Source organism: Neophocaena asiaeorientalis, unplaced genomic scaffold, assembly GCF_003031525.2.
Source record: "Neophocaena asiaeorientalis asiaeorientalis breed wild unplaced genomic scaffold, Neophocaena_asiaeorientalis_V1.1 scaffold29, whole genome shotgun sequence".
Classification (NCBI taxonomy): Eukaryota; Metazoa; Chordata; class Mammalia; order Artiodactyla; family Phocoenidae; genus Neophocaena; species Neophocaena asiaeorientalis.
Window position 1 is genome coordinate 2,821,106 of NW_020174423.1, and position 19,272 is coordinate 2,840,377.

The window sequence follows — 19,272 nt, forward strand, 5'->3', positions numbered from 1 at the left end:
ATAGAATTCACCTGTGAAGCCATCTGGTCCTGGACTTTTGTTTCTTGGAAGATTTTTAATCACAGTTTCAATTTCATTACTTGTGATTGGTCTGTTCATGTTTTGTATTTCTTCCTGGTTCAGTCTTGGAAGGTTATACTTTTCTAAGAATCTGTCCATTTCTTCCAGTTTGTCCTTTTTTTTTTTGCGGTACGTGGGCCTCTCACTGTTGTGGCCTCTCCCGTTGCGGAGCACAGGCTCTGGATGTGCAGGCTCAGCGGCCATGGCTCACGGGCCCAGACACTCCGTGGCATGTGGGATCTTCCCAGACCGGGGCACGAACCTGTGTCCCCTGCATCGGCAGGTGGACTCTCAAGCACTGCGCCACCAAGGAAGCCCCAGGTTGTCCATTTTATTGGCATAGTGTTGCTTATAATAGTCTCTTTGGATGCTTTGTATTTCTGCAGTGTCCGTTGTAACTTCTCCTTTTTCATTTCTAATTTTATTGATTTGAGTCCTCTCTCCTTTTTCTTGATGAGTCTGGCTAAAGGTTTATCAATTTTATTTATCTCCTCAAAGAACCAGCTTAGCTCCATGTTTTTGTGTTTTTTATGTTTTTTTCCTGTAATTTACTTCTAATCTCTTAGAGTTATGTTTGGAAAAGATGCTTGATATGATTTCAGTTTTCTTAAATTTACTGTGGCTTGATCGGATTTACTCTTACATTTACACAACTTCACAAGAGAGAAAGGAAACTAAAAAACTAAGTCAATTAATGTCATCAGGCCTATACCATCTCTTGGTGTTTTTAGGAAGCTGTAAGTTGTGATATAATAATAATGCAGAATTCATTAATGTTTTCATTCAACAATGTTTTATTGCTGTCCTTCTCAACGTCTCTGGCCCCAAATCGTTTAAATTTTCCATTAGGTGATCTTAGGCACAGTGTGGATCCAAATGAAGTTCATTCCAGGTTGTGCCCTACCTCAGGGTTCTACAGTAATGTCCATGTACTTGGCCCCTTTGCTCCTGCTCCATTTTCTATTACTGTAGAAACAGGAAAGAAACATAAACTGGGTAGCACTTAGACCAGCAGTTACAAGCACATTTTCCCTTGCCTAAAAATGTTGCAGATATTTCCACAAATATTTATCATAAGCATCTAGTATACATGAGGCTCTGATCCATGCTGGGGGCACTTTGAGGAACAAAACACATACAGGTGCTACCACCCAAATACTATCAAAGTTCAAGAATATGCTCTCTTTTTTTTGCCTACTTTTCCAGAGAGTGCTAGAAAGATTGAGAAAGAAGAGACCATGTAGCTCTTTCTCTATGAAATTTGCATTGTACTGACAATGTTTTCCAATGAAGTCTGAGCTAATTTTAGGTTACCAAAACCTTGGGTGTTAACCACAAATTCCTTTGAAAAAATTTTATGGCATAAGAGGGGCAGTGTTGAAGATTTTTTTGATAATCAGCTTAGTTTTTTCTTTGCTTGCTGTCATCCATTACCTTAATTGTTTAGCTCCTCTCTTTACTTGGCATTTACAGGACTTAAATACTTCAGGGTGGTCCTGACATTTTCATTAAAGTGGTATGAGCTAAATGTTCCTTCTCTAGGCTGATGGTGTATTTTCAGGTGCACTAACAGGGATCATTATTTCTTCATACAGCAGTAGTATTAAGAATCAAGCTGTGTTTCTTAAAAGATGAATGGGCATGGGTGAGGGGTCAGGTTGGGGTGATGATTAAATGTGGAAAATCATGTACCTCTTTATAGCTTAATGGTAAATTTCAGAATCTTCATAATTAGGTTGTTTCTGAGTATCAGGCCTGTTATTATTCAGGCTTTGTTACATTATTTGTTTTTGTTACCAGAGAGATGGTGTCTCAAGTACCACTCGGGCTTGGACTGTTGAGCACTATGAATCACTGAGCACGGAATCTACAGGGTTCTTGTCCTGCATCCCATTTTGTGGCACTTGCTGGTGAATTGGACTCAGGAAGAACACATGTAGCAGCCAGCTGTCTGGCTTACAGTTATTCATTCGTTTCCCCTGTTCCTGATGTTCATACGAGCTACCCATGTTCAGTCCTAAGATTTTGAATATTATAGGATTATGGACCAAACAAGATCCTTTTTTAATCCTTTTGTTTCCAGAAAAATCAACACCTGAACTTCTCTAAACCATAATTATCATTATACCTGACATTTATTTAATGTTTACTATCTGTCAGGTTCTATGGAAATCACTTTACATGGATAATTTTATTTAGTTCTTGACAATTCTAAGAGGTAGATATTGGTGTTCTCTCCATTTTACAGATTAGGAAACTGAGATTTAGAGTTGAGTAATTACCTAAGGCAATACTTTCCATTTAGCAATTAGTGAGCTTGGAATTAGAACCAAGTATTCTGACTGCAGACTCTGTACTCTTAACTTCTAAGTCATTGCTTTCTGATTAACTGTCTCTAGAAAAAAAGGAGTATCTGTTTATCACCTTGTTTAATTTTTCACTTTGGTATCTTAAAATATCTTTATGAATGTTGAATATCGAATTTCACCCTTAATAGTTTCCCCCACTGGACTATAAGTTCCAAGAAGACAGTCTGCTTTGTTTACCTCATATATTCAGAACTGGAGCTGGCATATAAAAGATGCTGTAATATTTTTTGAATGAACTCATTGGCATGCTTATATTCTTAGCAACATACTATAAGCCTAATTATAGATAATAATTGATTATTTATAAATGACTGCCAGCCGGGTGCTTTTAATTGTTAAAAAATTTTTAAATAAAATAGCTTCATGGGGCTTCCCTGGTGGCACAGTGTTTGAGAGTCCGCCTGCCGATGCAGGGGATATGGGTTCGTGCCCCGGTCCGGGAAGATCCCACATGCCGTGGAGCGGCTGGGCCCATGAGCCATGGCTGCTGAGCCTGCGCGTCTGGAGCCTGTGCGCCGCAATGGGAGAGACCACAACAGTGAGAGGCCCGCGTACTGCAAAAAAAAAAAAAACCGTCACCCAGCTTCAACAATGATCAATATTCTGTCTTTCCAGACATACTGTGTTTATAGTCCAAGATTTCTCTTAGTAAGGAGCCCTTAACAAGCTTCCCTGGAGCAACAGTGAAATCTCCCTGTCTCCTCCCACCTCACTCAAGGAACTTAAAAATAAGGTTGCTTTCTGAAACTTAAACTATGAAATCAGTGTGTAATAATTCAGAATGGATATGAGCAGTTGTCTAGAGACAGAATGGCTTCACAGGCCTCAAGACTTCTAATGAACATGCCAGTACATCTAAAAAAAAGAGTGTTCCGGGCAAGAAGAGGCATTGATCAGCAGCAGCATCCAGAAAGAGAGGTGTTACAGAGGCAGTCCTTGACCATGCCCTTGAAGCGCTGTCCTCAGCCAGCTGCTCCTGTGAGCAGCTGGTCAGCCTGATAGATCTGGAAGGAAAGAACATTCATAGGGTCATAGTTAACTTCCCTTATTTTGACTCCAAGCAACCTGCTACATTTGAGCTTGCTTTCCAAGGTGCCATGCTGGTGAACGTAAATATCCCATCTGTTTGGTGGTTGATTTTCTCATTGTAGAGTAATTCCTCAACGCCCTGGTTTTAGTATCAGTTTCTTGTGCTTTGTTGGCCTGGGTTAGCTTCTCTGTGAGGCAGGTTTTTTAGGTCCAAAATGTTAATAGAGTCATGGTTTCCTTTCTGAATTATTCTTTGTTCACTGATTTTCAAGGAATTATTTTTGTTAGAGGTTAAATAATTCCATTAGTTTAAATATCTATTTTGCTTTTGTCTGTTAAAATGTTTTTTAAGTTGAATCCAAAAATTATAAAAATAAAATCCTTGTTTGTTGCTTAGGTTGCCTAAACTGCTTAATAATAACTCTTTTTGTTTTTGAATTTTATTCCATCATATACTGAGTCGATTTTGCTTAAAATACCTTAAGCAATGGCCTGAGTCAGTCAAGCCTAGTCTGTTTCGTCCCTTGAGTTTGTGGTTTGTTTTTGGCTTTATTTAACATGTTGTTTTCCCTTTTGATTTTTCATTCTGTCCAAAATGATTCAAGTTTGTTTTACTCTTTTATCCTATTGCCATTTTCTTACGTTCTCTTTTGCACTGAATTCTGCTTAGTAGAGTCTGAGTAATTGCCAGAAATTCTCTATTTGATTGTCATCACATTATCTTTTTTGTGCAACTCCATCTTGTGTTGATCTCTGCAGTAGTTTGCCTCTCAGTATCAGGATGTTTCAATCTCTAGATCCCATCTTTAAGATTCCTAATTCCTAAAAACCCCAAGGTCCTTCACATGAAAATCCATTTGTGGAAAGCTCCATCTGTAATTTATTCCCTCTCGGCATAGCTCCTCAATAATGTTTTTGAGTTCCTTGTGGGGTATGAGAGGTCGTTATAAATCATCATTTTTTCCTCCTTTTGCAGAAAAAAAAAAAACATTGGATTGCTTGAACTTGCTCATTATTTTTCTTCTTCCTCATATGAACTCAGATAATGTTGTTCTATGTCTGCTAGAGCTGTGAAGTTATGAAAACAGACTTCTCTTTTTGCTGAAGTAAATATTTTGTGATTTCTGAAAGTGTCCCATATCAGGGCATTTACATTCCTTTTGTAAACTCCTCTAGGAACTCTTTGCCTTAGCTTTTTGGAGCACAGTTTCATTTCATTTTTTTATATGAACTCCAAGGATGGAATTATTGAGCTCAGTTGAGAAGATCCCATGTGACTTGCTATTTGCCTTCAAGTACAGTAATATGTTTTTTGTTGTTGTTACAGCATAGTGGACATCTGTTCTGTTGTGTTCAAGATTATCTGTGAAGTGATTTTGGTCTCTTTGTGGTCCAGACACTGCATCAAGATCCATTAGTACCAGTTAGTTTTATTTCTCATGATGCTTTAATGTTTCTCCTTCATAGCTTCTCCTTATACTTTCTCATGAGGACAAGTTAACAAGCTTTTCCCAACTAAACTCTTAACTCTTCTGGTTTCCTAATCTGACTGAAGTTAAATTTAACATTTGAAGTTTAACTTTGCCCTTTTCCAAATAAAGACGATTCAGGGTGTAAACAAACAATGTTAAAGAAAAACTTACTTGCCCTGCTCCTGCAGTTTGACTTTAATTTAACTATTAAAAAGAACTTGGGCTTCCCTGGGGGCTCAGTGGTTGAGAATCTGCCTGCTAATGCAGGGGACACGGGTTCGAGCCCTGGCCTGGGAAGATCCCACATGCCGCGGAGCAACTAGGCCCGTGAGCCACAACTACTGAGCCTGCGCGTCTGGAGCCTGTGCTCCTCAGCAAGAGAGGCCGCGATAGTGAGAAGCCCGCGCACCGCGATGAAGAGCTTGCCACAGCTAGAGAATGCCCTCGCACAGAAATGAAGACCCAATACAGCCAAAAATAAAGAAAGAACTTTACTGTAGCCGTATTTTTAAAAATGGATGCCAGTTATACAGTATTCAAGTAAACTGTGTTATAAACTGGCATAATCCGGCCCGAATTAGTTTATTCTGGTATGTGGCTTTGCCTCCAGTGAGTATTTGAATTAGTTGGTGTCATTTGCTTTTTTCCTACTTTATTTCTCTTCCTTTGGTAATCATGATAGGAAAAGAGAATTATCTTTGCCTTATACTCAGTGGTATGATGATAAATGTTTAATAACCACCTCTCTGGGCGGTGGATAAGCAGCCCTGATTTGTAGCTTTTGCTGATCTCTGCGTGTAAATACTCTCACCGTGGATGATTACAAGCTGCCAACATGGTGTTACTGAGCACAGAGTTGGGAGGAGAGGTGCAGCAGCCCACCATTATACAGTATTTTCCACCAGACAGATAGAATAGAGGTAAATAACCTCAAGAGCATGGACAGTCGTAAAACAGTAAAATCAGGAAGTAATCGGTTTTGAGTATTCATCATCTTTGTTTTTAATATAATTTGCTTAATTGTAAGTTTATATAATTTTTGATAGTGACTGAATTTAACAACCTACTCACCAAGTTCCTGAAAATTCGTGAATTAGCTCTTGTAAGCTGGCTTCAGTTTACAATGGAGGAAGAGATAATGACAAGGGTAAAGGACCACTCTGATCCTCTCAGTCGTATATTCCTCTAATGTTATCGCTGGAGACCCTGACCCTCCACCTTCACATTTTTCCTCTACCCTTTAGAGACTGCCAATGAACTCCTCGCTTGTACCTAGCAAAGAAAGCGTAGTATCTTTGCTCCAGAATCTCCACAGCCTGCACAGTTTGTTTAGTATAAACTGAAAATAAAAGTTTAAGAAAAATCTTTGTATATTTCAGTAGCCAAAGTTGTTTTCGTCTTTTATCTTTCCAGTGTATGAAATAGTGTCATGGGTTTTATGGGATATTTCTTCTTCTCAGGGGCCAGTGAGGTCTTTGTTGATACTACCCTGTCAGTCCATCTGGCAGGATCCTAATGCTACCTCCCAATAAGTAGAAGGAAATAGCAACAGCAGACAGCTTTATATTTCCTCTACTCTCTTGGTGGGCATGTTGGACAGTTACTAGAAGATGGTGAAAGATACATATCTTTGTGTAGCCTTACATGATTAGAGTTACTTCTTTTACTATTGCAGTGGAGTAATGCGTCTAAGAAAAAAGGATTTGCTAAAAACGCCAAATGCTGAAGCACGAATGTTTTCTCCTAATCTCTGGAATACTTTAATAAATTATTTTGAAAATCTTCTTTTTAAATGTCCCCAGTTTTATTAACCTGGTGATATGCTCTGCTAGTTGTCCTGTAAGCCGGTATTAAGATCTCACAGCATATAGGTTTTTACACATCTTGTACCTAGTATACCGAGGGACTCATTTTACATCATACAGTTCTGCAGTTGGCCTGGAGGTGACAGCAGAACATCATGCAATCAGTGTTACCAGGCAGTCATAGAAAGATACATATACATGATCATTAAAATAAATGCATCAAGACAAATTATGTGAAACTGTTCCATTAACATAACTAACAGCTGAAATGTAACATAGCAGATCAACACATGTGCTACAGCATTTGGTGTTATTCTTGACTTTGCCTTTTAAGGCTCCCCAGAAATTGTTCTTATTTTCGTTGGAACACAGATGAGTATCAAGCTGCAGCTCAGCCAATGGCCCCTACTTATGGAAAAGATGCTTTCGCAAAGACTGTGCTCACCTTTGGCACAGCGAAAGTACTTCGCTGGGTGCTTCTACAGCGTGATAATTGGAATCTAACCCCATAGCTGGCATCATTTAGTCTTTGGTACAAAGAGAAACCCAAATAGCACAGAAAGTGTTGGAGGCTATTTCATTATTTTTTTGCTTTTTACACTGTTAAAAACAAGAATAAACTCTAAACCCCAAATTCTCCTTCCTCAGGTATGTTCATCTAGACTTTATGATGCAGTAAAGAAAACATCAATACATTTCAGGGTCTATGAAAATCAATATAATGTCGGAAAGCCAAGCCTGGAATGCATTATGATATATTTGAAAGGAGATTGGGATCCACTTTCATCCAAGAATATGCTCATCACATACACTTTCAAAATGATTCTGAAAGCTATTAAGTGGCAATGCTGAAACCTTGCATGGAAAATATTTTAGCATTGGAAAAAATATAAATTGCAATGGGAAATATCATATTTTAATTTGAGCCGTCTCCTATGTAGTGCAATACAGTTGTTGCGTGCAGGATGTTAGCTCTAAGTAATGAAGCATCTGAGATTTCCTTGAAAGGCAAGCAGAAACATTTTTGTATTTTTTCCTATAATTCCAACAAGGTCATGTGTATTAAAAATAATTTAAATTAAATATTGTTAGTCATCTTACTATCCTTTAGAAGGCAAATGTGTATCAAAATCTCTCTCTCTCTGTCTTCATTTCTCCCAGTTTGTTTCTCCATTCCACTTTCCAGTTCCATTCTTCCTCCTGTCTCCAAGGTATCTATCCTACACCTTTTTTTCTTCGTAGCCTTGAGAGTTTAGCTAAACAAGAGAATTAACTCCCAGCATTTCAAGACTGTAAGAGATGTTTCAGGGGGAGGCATGGCTTTTTTTTGCATATCTGATACAGATGCCAGGAAAAGTGAGTCACAGGCACAGGTATAGAGCAGGGCCGGGCAAGCCGCCCATTGTGCATTTCCTGCTTACATAACCTTTGAGTGTCTCCAGGAGAGATGGGGTTTAGAGAGAGCCATGCTGAGTGCAGTGCCAGGCAGTCTGATCACAGACAGGCTTGTATCCATTCTCAGAAACTTCCCTGCTGGGTTGTTAAAGAATCATAGGTTAATGTTTAAACTGGAATCATGTCGGCCACAGCTGTTTGTGAGTTAATCTCCACTTTAATGTGAATCTGAGTAGCTGACTAAGATATGAAGGGAGCATTGTCCCCTCCAACATTAGCTACATTGTTATTTAGTCAGTGGCTGAAAAGGAAGAACTGGGCAGCCAATAAGAAAGCAAATGATGCAGGATACTTAAACGATGTTTCTAACCTGTGATTAGACTATATTACTTAGCTATAACAAAGCATAATCTTTATATTTCATTATAAAGTCAATTAATATCAACTTACAGATGATTTTCACCATCTTTATATAGACCTTAAATGTGTTGTTTAGCTTTTTAATTTTGTTTCATATATATGATTACATCCCTTATGTTTGTTATTATATAGTCAGTTGGTCAGTTATCCACTTAAAGATTATCTCTGGATTATTAGAAACACATATTAGAAAGACATTCTCAGATGTAATGGCAAAATTAAGTTGAATGTACTATAATTTTACTGTGTGGCCTAATTAAGGATGGATAAATCAGTTTTCTTCTCCTTACCCCTGTAACCACTTTTGTCCCCACCCTCCTAGGGAGGTGAGGAAGAGGGAGAGACCAGAGACCAAGCCTCAAAGGAAGCCAATAAACACACACAATGTGGGCTTTCAAGATCCTTTCTAATGCTTTCAGTTCTGTGATTTTATAATAAAACTGGTAAAGAGTCAAGAAGGCGAGGGGAGTATATTACTCTTAAGGATTATGCTAGTTATCATAGCGGGGGTTGATACTTGAACAAAGAGAAGTTACTTAGGTGATAACGAACAAGCTGCAAGAAAGCAAGAAAAAAAAAAGTGGGAGGGCGAACAAATATACCTACATTTAGGTAGGTACCTACATTTAGGTACAATCAGAGAGAGGAAATATTTTAAAATTTCTTTTAAGATTTTGATTTAGAGCATTTATTTTTTTTAACATCTTTATAAGTATTGCTTTACAATGGTGTGTTAGTTTCTGCTTTATAACAGAAGTATAATTGCTTTACAATGGTGTGTTAGTTTCTGCTTTATAACAAAGTGAATCAGTTATACATATACATATGTTCCCACTTGTCAGTTGCGTCATTTGCAAGTATTTTCTCACATTCTGAGGGTTGTCTTTTCTTAACAGGGAAGTCTGTGAAACTTCAATCCAAGTTCTAAATAAAATATTCCTGCTTTGGGATTTTTGGCTTTTGATATCAGCTATTCAATTCATATGATTTCAAATTAGACAAATGTGTGTTCCTTAGAAAGGAGTTTCCTCTGCCTTTCTTTCCTTTATTTTTAGCTTTAAATATGTGTTGAGCACCTCCAGGAGTCTTGTTTTAGAGAAACTTTCATTTTATCTAACTGGTGGCAGTTAATTATAGAGAGACCATGTAATTTATCATCTAAATCAGGATTCTTTTGAAAATAAAAGGGGAAATATTAATAATTATGCCAGGATAGTAGGCTTAAACCAGAATGAAGTCATATGGCTACCCTAATTGTAGCTCCTTGGGGTTGTGGGATATGCAGTTAAATCGTTTGTGGAAAAAAACAGACTCAGAGAAAGAGAGATCAGATTTGTGGTCACCAGAGGTGGGCAGAGTGTGGGGAGGGAAAACTGGATGAAGGTGGTCAAAAGGTACAAACTTCCAGTTATGAGGTAAATAAGTACAAGGGATGTAATGTACAACATGATGACTATAGTTAGCATTGCTATATGGTATATATGGAAGTTGAGAGTAGATCCTAATAGTTCTCATCACAGGGAAAAAATTCTTTGTCTTTTCTTTTTGCTTCTATATGAGATGATGGATGTTAACTTATTGTAATTATTTCATGATGTATGTAAGTCAAATCATTATGCTGTACACCTTAAACTTTTACAGTGCTATATGTCAATTATATCTCAATAAAACTGGAACAAAATAGTCAAACAACAACAAAAAGTGTACATGGAGCCCTGTGGCTTTATAGAGCACCCTAAGAGTGTGAGGTCAGGAAGTAGGCAGTAGCCTGGAAAGGGTCTGATCTAGCTTGGACAGAAGACTGTGTTTTATTATGGTTTTTGTTGGGATGGAACTGCTGCCCCTTATTTCCTCCTCATAGTTGTATATTTGTCAGTTTTTCCTTGTTTTATTGTAGAGAATTAAATTCATAGGACTTGCATTTGAGGAAGAAGGAGAGGAAAGTGGGGAAGAGTCAAAGAATGTGCTGTGAATCGTATGAAAACTGGAAAAGGAAAAGATAATGTGTTATATTACTGAGTCATTGAGTTTGAAGGTCCATAGGCTATCCATGTGGCTATAATAAGTAGGCAACTAGAAGCAAAGGTTTTCAGTTCAGGAAGGAAATCAGGTCTAAAGCTGTATATATTTGTGTTTCTTCCACATATAGTTGATTGTTAAGTCTCTGAGAATGGATGAAGTCTTTAATTCATTCATTCATTCTAAACTTATCATTATGCTAGATGCTAGGGATACAGTAATAAACAAAGCAGACCAAATCTGTCTTCATAGAGTTTATAGTCCAGTGCAAGAAACATACAAATACAGGGACCTATGGGCACACATAAGAATGATACCTAAGCCAGACTTCAGGAGTCAAGGAAGACTCAGTCCTTTAGGATGAATAGAAGCCCAACAAAGGGGAAAAGAGGAGGAGGGTGGAGTATAGAGAGGGCACAGAGCACATACTGTGAAAGTCCTGTGAGAGAGTGCCTGGCATGTGTGAGAAACCGAAAGAGTGTGAATTAGGAAGAAAATATAGTTGAACATAGAACTTTAATGAATGCCTTCCTTTAAGCGGGGGATATGGAGGAAGAGGAATCAATAAAGGAGCCTAAGTATGGAAATAGGCAGCAAATCAGGAGAAAGTGTTGAAGGCAGAGGAGAGAGTCAACAGTGTTAAAGCTGCGTAAGGGAACTTCCCTGGTGGCGCAGTGGTTAAGAATCTGCCTGCCAATGCGGGGGACACAGGTTCGAGCCCTGGTCCAGGAAGATCCCACATGCCGTGGAGCAACTAAGCCCGTGCACCACAACTACCGAGCCTGCGCTCTAGAGCCCATGAGCCACAACTACTGAGCCCACGCACCACAACTACTGAAGCCCGCATGCTCTAGGGCCCGTGTGCCACAACTACTGAGCCCATGTACTGCAACTGCTGAAGCCCCATGCCTAGAGCCCGTGCTCCGTGACGGGAAGCCACCGCGGTGAGAAGCCCATGCACCTCAACAAAGAGTAGCCCCTGCTCACCACAACTAGAGAAGGCCTGTGCGCAGCAACGAAGACCCAACGCAGCCAAGAATTAAAAACAAAACAAAGCAAAAAATGCTGCCTAAGGAATCAAGTAGGATGAAGATTAAGGAGAGAAACCATTGAATTGGCAATTACATGGTTCTTAGTAATCTGAGACATTAGCTTCTTTGGCATGAGCACCAGATTGCAATAGATTGAGAAATGATAGAAAAGTGAGTATGAAGATTTGTTGGGAAGGGAAAGAGAGAAAGGGTGATAGTTTGTGGACAAAATGGTGACAATTAGAATAGGAGAGATTCTTTGTTAGAACACCTTTGAAGCATTAGAAAGGAGATGAAATCAAAGGAAAGGTAGACTGAGGGCGTAATTGGTGTTGTATGGTGCTGGGGAAATGGAGTCAACAGCACGCATGAATCATTTAGCCTTGGGAAGGAGAATTTTGAAACATCAGAGAAAGAGAAAGATTTAGAAGAAAGCTCTTGAGGGGACAGTTGAGGGTATCCATACCAGTGGTTTCTCCCAGTTGTGTGGAAGATAAAGTCCACTGAATGTGGAGAAGCCTAAGGGTACAGTTGGGACCTCTAAGGAGCATGGCAAAGTTTAGAAATAAACAAAATCTTGCCAAGTTTTGTGGTCACAGCTGAGGTAGGGTTTTTTTTTTTTGTTTTTTTGTCGTTGTTGTTTGTTTTTATTTTGAAGAGTATTTATAATTGAACCAACTATCATAGCTTTTATTGGGAGCTTGAGTATAGAATTGGAAAATGAACGAATGATTAAGGTGACCCAGAATTTGGCCTCAACAAGTCAGAAGATCGAGGTGGGAGGCATTAAGAATGTTTTAAAAGTGTAGTTGAAATGATGGGCAGTTTTCAGTCCAAATTGTGTAAGAAAGTAAGACAAAGTAGGTGGTGCATGATTTATTTAGAGGACAGGAAGAAACCGCAGATTGTACTGAAAGTAAAGCAAAGCTTGGTGAGAGGTACAAAAAGATGAAGAGTAATGGTCAGAGCAAGAAAGCTGTGCTATTAATATAGTCAATGGTAAAGTGAAGTGAAGGTCATTCTGAAGAAAATCATAAAGCAAAATTCCAGAAGATATGATAGAGTATATAAATGGCATCTAGGGTCTCATAGGACTGTGGATAGCAGTAGATTTTAAAAGACATGAGGAGTGAAGGCAAGACTGGGAGTGGAAAGGAAAGGAGTAGATTTGGGTGTCCACCAGAAGCTGACAGTCACTTCTATCACTGTTATTCTAGTCACCATTTCAGCCTCTTTTGTACATTACCCTCTTCACTGTTACGCTTTTAAATCGAAGGAATCACCTTGATGTCTGTACAAAGAGTTTGGTATGTGGCACACCAAGTCTCCTTAAACTACAGTTCTGAATGTAGCTGACTCAGTGATAAAACAGTTGCTTTATTTTGCCATTAGAGGATATTCCTGCCCCAATAAAACCTGACTACTGATTTTTTTTTCTTTTCTTTTTTCTTTTTGCTAAATAGGAACTGATTTTAACTGAAGTGATTTGGGGGGTCAGATTTACTTTCCTTTGGCGTAAATTTGAAATTACTGAAACAAATTCTAGAGACATTTTTTAATGTTGTTAATTTGATCATGTTAGTTTTTAGTTTCTTAATTTACCTTAGTATAGACATTAATTAGTGCACTTTTTAAAACTTCCAGTTTAGAAAATGTTTAAGAATAGATTTTTGTTTGTTTGTTTGTTTGTTTTTTGCGATACAGGGGCCTCTCACTGCTGTGGCCTCTCCCGTTGCGGAGCACAGGCTCCGGACGTGCAGGCTCAGCGGCCATGGCTCATGGGCCCAGCCACTCCGCAGCATGTGGGATCTTCCCGGACCGGGGCGCCGCCAGGGAAGCCCTAAGAATAGATTTTAATCTGATACAATCTTAGCTTGTTAAACAGGTTAAATTTAGGTCATTCTTCTAAATAACTCCCAAGGTTAGGAAAAATTGCCATGTGTTTCTGAAGCAAATTTCATTTAAAATATTTTAGAATCATTTGGTAAGAGTATGGTTCACTTTAGACTATTAAATCCAGCAGTCTGTGTACCTACATTTTAGGGAAGGGAGTTTCCAGACTGCAGATTATCTAATTAAATAGAACATCTAGAATGTCTTTTAAATATGCCCCTTCTCCCGTATTTCACAACCCTTAGGAAGAAAGAGATGTTCTTTGCTGCTCTTCAGGACTCATCTTTTAATAGCTTCAAAAATTTTGGAGTTGGGGCTTCCCTGGTGGCGCAGTGGTTGAGAGTCCGCCTGCCGATGCAGCGGACACGGGTTCATGCCCCGGTCCGGGAAGATCCCACATGTCGCGGAGCGGCTGGGCCTGTGAGCCATGGCCGCTGAGCCTGTGCGTCCAGAGCGGCTCCACAACGGGAGAGGCCACAACAGTGAGAGGCCCGCGTACCGCAAAAAAAGAAAAAAAAATTTTGGAGTTGGCTCCATCTGCTCATTTCCTCCCTCCTTAACCTCATTAATGTTATCTAAAGACCTTTTCAGTTCTCTTTATCTTCCTAGAAAATTTCAATACATGACTCATGAAATTTCTCCCTACTTTTTCTTTTTTATCACCTTGAAGCTTTTTCAGTACCCAAACTAATAATCCTTATAACATATGTACTAGAGTGTTTCTTAATTTACCCAATTCTAATGTCTTTTATCTCCATTTCTCCTGAGTTAACTATAGGGATGGCCATATACCAGAATTCAACATAATTTGGAACTACTCCAGCTTAAAATTTTTGAACTCTGAAATTTCCCTTTCAGATCGTAATTTCAGATTAGGCCACTATCTTCCATTCATTCATTTAGCAGATATTTATTGAGTGCCTATTATACACTGAACTTTATAGTCCTCTCTTTTAACTATGCTACATGGGCTTCTCCTTTATCTTCACTTCTAGTTCTTTGATACTCTGCCCTGCTTGTTATTGTATTACTACCCTGACTCTAACCTCATGTGCTTTTCTACCTATAACGGACCTCATGGTTGGTCATTTCAACTGCACTTGAAATCTGAACCGTCAATTCTGACTTCTTTTCCTTAGGCTCTTTTACGATTTCTTCTGACCTTATTCATTATTATTATATTTTACAATCAATATGTATTGATATTTCCCTACATATTTATGCTTTATATTGTTCTATATTCCATCCTGCTTTTGTCTAGGGCCTCCCTTTAATTAATTAATTAATTTAGTGTAGGTCTGCTGGTGACGAATTCTGGTTTTGTTTATTGACTTATGACATCTTTATTTCCTTTTTATTTTAGAAGGGTTTTTTTTTTTTTTTTAACCAGGTATAGAAGTATAGGTTAGCAGTTATTTTCTTTGGGCCCTTTAAAGATTCAAGGCAAGAGTCTATATCAGGTCCACCCCTGCTCTTAGAATGTTTTGAGAGCCTGGGGTGTTTATAGGGGCTTCCCTACTGGCAGATCATGAACTATAATCCTTGTCCTCTCAGCGCTGAGAAACGTCCAAATACTCCAATTATAGGTAATTATAAGGACTTTGGCTGTTATTCTGTGTGAGGTGGGAAGTCACTGGAAAGTTTGAATGGAGGAGTGATACACAAAATAATTTCTCTGTTTGCTGTGGTTTAAAAAAAGGAAGACCATGAAGAAGCAAAGAAGAACCTGAGAAGACCAGTTAGGAAGCTATTGCAAAAATACAAACGAGATGAGGGTGGCCTTTAATTTTTTGTCTGGCTATTAAAATAACTTCCAAACTGCCTCAAATCTTGATCTACTCAAACCGTTTTTCCTGTATGATGCCACAGTGATTTATTTCTAAAATTCATATCTAAAGACGTCACTCCTCAGAGATTCCCCATTTTATATCTTTAGGTAAAAATTCAAATTCCTTACCAAAGGAAAACAGATCATATCCATGCTGTGGAGCCTTCCTCCCTTTATATCCTCCTCTCTTATTCTACCTCTTTCCTTTAGCCAGTGTTCTCTACTTGGAGCCTAGACGCTCTCTATAAGGTTATAAAACCCCCTTAGGCCTCCATGCCTTGGGCCATGTTTTCCTTCTTCTTGGACTGTCCTTCTCATCAACTCCCCTATCTTGTCTGACTTACTCCAACTCCTCTTTAAAGATTCAGATTAAAGACTAGCAAGGAGCTTACCTTTCTCTTGCAAGAGTTTCTGAACCTTTTCCTTCCCCATTCCAAGAAAAAATGAGTCTTTTCTGTGGATTCAGTACAAATCAATAAACATTTATAACATCTACTCTTTACCAAAACAGTTTTTAGGAGTTGGAGAATCAGAGAGGACTAAACTGCAGTATTTGCCCTCAAGATCCTTGTTCTAGAAGAGAAGACACATGATACAGGATTGCATTATAGTGTGATAAGTGTAGTAGTAAAAAGCATGATCTTGGGAGGAGGGTATGAATGAAGGGCTCCTAGAAGAGGAGAAATCCATATCGGTTTTTAAGAATAAATCAGGGCTTATGAGGCAGACAAGGTGCATGGGGTAGGGCATATATACAAGATTGAAGGAACAATGTGTGCAATGGTATAGAATGGCAAACATCAAGGTTTAGGGAATTACAGAAAAATGCGTATCTGAGTGTAAAGTTTAAAAGGTGATTAATGGAGGTGAGCTTAAAAAGAAAGGCAATTATTGAAGATCTTATTTTCAATGCATACCTTTATTGTAGTACTTATCATACTGTGTTGTAGCCACTGGTTTTTTTCTCTTTGTCACACCAAATGGCTCCTTCAGGGCAGGCATTCATTAATCTTTACATACATAGCACCTATCCAAGTGTCTAAGCTGTAGTGGATACATGGTAAATGCTTATGTTATTAATGTGAACCCTTTAAAACTTTTAAAAGATTATTTTACATAAGACTGTTATTTGGTATTTGGTACAGATATCTTTCTATCTATCTACCTATCTATCTTATCGCCTGGGTCGAATCTAGGCATTATCAGTTCCAGAGTCTAAGTATAAAAATAAAATTGAAATAAAATGCAATTAATTAGAGATTCTTTTTTTTAGATAACTATTTATTTTGATATAGTGATGTAAATAGAACAGAATGAAGAAAAAATTATGATAGAGATCAGACAATCTTTAAAACGGAGGAAGGAGTGTGTCGCTTTTGGGAGAAATCACCAATAGTCTTTCTTTATTTAATTTTTATTTTTAACAGCTTTATTGAGGTTTAATTTACATGCCATAAAATTCATTAATTTTAAGTATGAAACAATAACAAAAGCTTCAGTTAAATGTGATGTGCAGGGCATGACATATCCAGTATGTAACATTTTAAAAATTAAATGTTATTAACTTGCTTCTCAGATTTAAATAGCTGTTATTGAGTGACAAGACAAATGAGTAGAATGGAATAGACATTTATCCAGCTTTGTCTAGGAAGCTAGAAGTTCCATGTACAACTTTCCATTCACTCTTATTTCCTTCTTGTATCTCTTCCACAGCATTGGACACCAGATGGAGACATTTAAGAACTCTGGAACTCAGCTGGGTAGGGGAGGTAGTCTGTTGGGTCTCTAGACTGATAGTCAGTTTTCAGCCCTGGTGAATTCTTGCCTCTTTTTCCCAAAAAGGCATTACAAACCACTTTGGAAAGTAACACAAATGTGTTAGAAATGTCATGAACATAAGGAAAGGAGACGTATAACCTGGAATCAATCGTAATGATACATAGTAGTAATCTGAGAAAAAATAGAATACCCAAATCACGTACACTTATACAAGATCCAGTGACTAGTTGACTAATAACCAATCAAGAAATAGGAAAAGAAAATGAAAAGCAAAGGCTTTGCATAAACACATTGCTTTGTCTTAAGTAATTTCACACATCTTTTCAAGAAAAAAAATCACTTGAGCTTATTTGCTTCTCTTAACTTTTTAAAAATGGCTTTGCTGAGGAATCTACTAACCATTATGGTTTCTTCTAATATCCTCTCCTTTCTCCCCCTTCTCCCCTAGTATCTTTTTGCCACATACATTGCTCCTTCAGCCACTCTTGACATTGGACTCCAACAGGAAAAGAAAAAAGAAATTTACGTGAAAATACAGCCGCCATTTGAAGACCTTTTTGACACAGCAGAAGAATATATCCTTCTCCTCCTTCTTGAGCCTTGGACAAAGATGGTAAAATCAGACCAAGTTGCTTACAGAAAGGTATCGTGGCACTGATGAATTGTGTGTGAACGATTCAGGTTTACTCCAAAACTGACGATGGGCAACATTGTTAACTCGCAAGAGAGAAAAGCTGGAAAAGATTTCGTGTGGGCCGGGGACTCAGAGTTAAGATTTGGGCAGACACAAAATTGGGGCAGGGAAAGTATTTATTAACTTAGTTTTTGCCAGTTTCCCTGTTGTGTCCTAACAAAAGGCTAAAATTGATGTCATTTTTAAGTCTGTCTACAAATATGTCAGCAGAGAAAAATCTGAGTTTTGGTTTCCTGTGAACCAATAAAATATGCCGCCATTTGATAATATACTGGCTTTGTCACTTCTTGCCATTTCTCAGCAGTGGCTTTAATTTTGATTAATGGAAGGAGGCTGTTTATTTTTATTCTGGATGAATTACAGTAAATATTACACCCATGGAAAATATAAACGTTTCATATATACTGTGGAAAGCACATTCTCTGACTTAAAGCACCCTCAGATGTTCATCAGGTCAGACTGCTTGATTTGATAAAAGTGTCAACACATCTTTTTTCATTCCAAAAGAGGTCATTTTAAGTCTCAGGGCTTGAATATTTTCACTATTCTTATTGATGGGTGGAGGAAATTTCTTTAAATGTTTATTTTGAATCACAAATTAAAACCATTTGTGGGTATTTTTAATATTAAGTTAATGCATGTACCCTGTACATGAGGTCATTTCAGGTGGATCCCTGCTGTCTCTGTATTGCGCTTCTTCATTCAGATCTCCTGAACAACTTCTTGGTCATGTCTTCTCGCAGAAAGGATGGGTGAGGTAATTAAGATGAAATTAATACCAAGCACCTCGGATAGAGCCACCTTATTGGATAGTGACCAACACAACCCCACGGCTTACTAAATTCATTGACCAAACTAATGAATTTTTCAGTCCTGATTTCTTTTTGTCCTGAAAAATTAACACTTGTATCCTTTCTACTACAAAAATACATATTTTACACTAGGAAAATTGAGATATTATATGAAATTAAAAAAAAAATATCTCCAGGGACTTCCCTGGTGGTCCAGTGGTTAAGACACCGTGCTCCCAATGCAGGGGGCCCAGGTTCGATCCTGTCAGGGAACTAGATCCCGCATGCCGCAATGAAGATCCCACACGCCGCAGTGAAGATCCCACACGTGACAGCAGAGATCCTGTGTGCCACAACTAAGACCTGACGAAGCCAAATAAATAAATAAATATTTTTTTAAGAAAAGAAAAATTCTCTCCAGTCATGATTTTATTATTTTTTAAACTAATTAAATTTTTTTTGGCCACGCCTCACAGCTTGCGGGATCTGTTACCCAACCAGGGATCGAACCCATGCCCTCCACAGTGAAATCGCAGAGTCCTAAGCACTGGACAGCCAGGGAAGTCCCCAGTCATGATTTTAAATACAGTATATGGTATAGAGGAAAATGGATATAAGATACGGTCCTAGGATGACAAAACAGATTCAGAATTATAACTAACTTCCCTAAACCAAGAAGTTTTAGCA

General features: G+C 38.2%; 1 protein-coding gene across 1 annotated transcript in view; it reads left to right on the forward strand.

Moving 5' to 3' along the window:
• The window catches only part of RGS22 (regulator of G protein signaling 22), a 175,203-nt gene that overhangs the window by 88,490 nt on the left and 67,441 nt on the right, over nucleotides 1-19,272 (forward strand). Inside the window, exon 15 of the mRNA XM_024756574.1 lies at nucleotides 17,549-17,743. Within this exon, the coding sequence (XP_024612342.1) occupies nucleotides 17,549-17,743 (195 nt within the window). The remainder of the gene's footprint in view (nucleotides 1-17,548; nucleotides 17,744-19,272) is intronic.